Source organism: Eimeria tenella, genomic scaffold (genome assembly GCF_000499545.2).
Source record: "Eimeria tenella Houghton genomic scaffold, Eth_scaff3443, whole genome shotgun sequence".
Classification (NCBI taxonomy): Eukaryota; Apicomplexa; class Conoidasida; order Eucoccidiorida; family Eimeriidae; genus Eimeria; species Eimeria tenella.
In genome coordinates, this window is record NW_013544419.1 from 1 (window position 1) to 1,290 (window position 1,290).

The 1,290-nt window shown below is 62.6% G+C and overlaps 1 protein-coding gene across 1 annotated transcript; it reads left to right on the forward strand.

The window, feature by feature from the left end:
- Positions 1 to 33: 33 nt before the first annotated feature.
- ETH_00040375 (uncharacterized protein) lies at positions 34 to 1,285 on the forward strand (the record flags this gene model as incomplete). The annotated part of the gene is made up of 4 exons (XM_013379517.1): positions 34 to 213; positions 329 to 417; positions 552 to 680; positions 951 to 1,285. Coding segments are annotated over 4 exons (733 nt in total), but the record flags the coding sequence as incomplete, so codon positions are not given.
- Between the last annotated feature and the right edge of the window lie 5 nt (positions 1,286 to 1,290).

The following is a 1,290-nucleotide window of genomic DNA, read 5'->3' on the forward strand; positions in this document are numbered from 1 at the left end:
AGCAGCAGCAGCAGCAGTGGCAGCAGCAGCAAGCCGCTGCCCAAGCTGGCCTTTTGCTGCGCGCCCGCGCATCCCAGCAGCAGCAGCAGCAGCAGCAAATTGGAGGCGCTGCTGGTGCAGCTGGAAGGGATAGCAATGCGCTGCTGCTGCAGCTGCTGCTGCCAGGTCCTTCGTTGAAATGGTCTCTGCTGTTGACGGGGACCCATGTTGTTGGTGAGCTTGCTGCTGCTGCTGTCGCTACTGCTGCTGCTGCCGCTGCTGCTGCTGCTGCTTACGGTGGCCTATTCTACGCCCGGGCTTTGCTGCTGCTGTGGGTCGGCTGCTGCAGGCAGCAGCATCGAGGCCTTTGCTCTGAGCTGCTGGGGCGAAAGCAGCAGCAACAGCAGCAGCAGCAGGAGCAGCAGCAACGCGGAAGCAGTGAGCCTGTTCCTAAGCCTCTGCAGCAGCTGCAGCTTCCCAGGCGCTGCCCAAGCCACTCCTAGCGGGGCCTTCAAATTGCTGTAACCATATCTGCTGCTGCTGCTGCTGCTGCTGCTGTGTTGTGCATGCAGCTTGCTGCTGCTGCTGCTGAGGCTGTGCATGCAGTCACATGCACTGCAGTGCATGCAGCAGCCACGCTTCAGCTGCTGCTGGAGAGTCCGCCAGCAGCTGCAGCTGCTGCTGCTGCTTCGGAGCCGCAGGTGGGTGCAGCCTCTTCCGCACCTGCTGCTGCAGCGAATTCATTTCTGCTGCTGCGGCTGCTGCTACAGCTGCTCCGCGTTTGCTGCTACCTAATGCTTCTGTTTCTGCTGCACGTTCTGCTGCAGCTGGTCGCCTTTTGCTTCCGCTTCGCGTTGCGGCTGTTGCAGCTGCACTTTCAGCGGCGGCTCCTCTGCCTTTGCTGCTGCTGCTGCATTGTTGCTGCTGCTGCCGCTGCTGCTGCTGCTGGTGCTGACTGGTTTTGCGAACAGGTGGTTTCCCTCATAGTGGCGACGCTGCAGTGCAGCCTCCACCTGCTGCGGGAGTTGGTGCTGCGGGCGCTGGGTGTGTACCCTAAGGAGCAGCAGCAGCAGCAGGAAGAGCAGCAGCTGCTGCAGCTGCTGCTGCAGCGCACCCAGCGCCTCGAAGGCGGGCCACGTCCGCTGCATGCAGGTGCAGCAGAGGGCTATGCTGCTGCTGCTGCTGGCTGCGGCGTCTCGGGCAGCTGGGCTGCTTCAGGTGTTCGAGCAGCAGCAACCAGCAGCAAGCTCATCTCTCTGTCTCCTTTGCTGCCGCAGCTGCTGCAGCAGCTGCCGTCATTGGTGCTGTCGG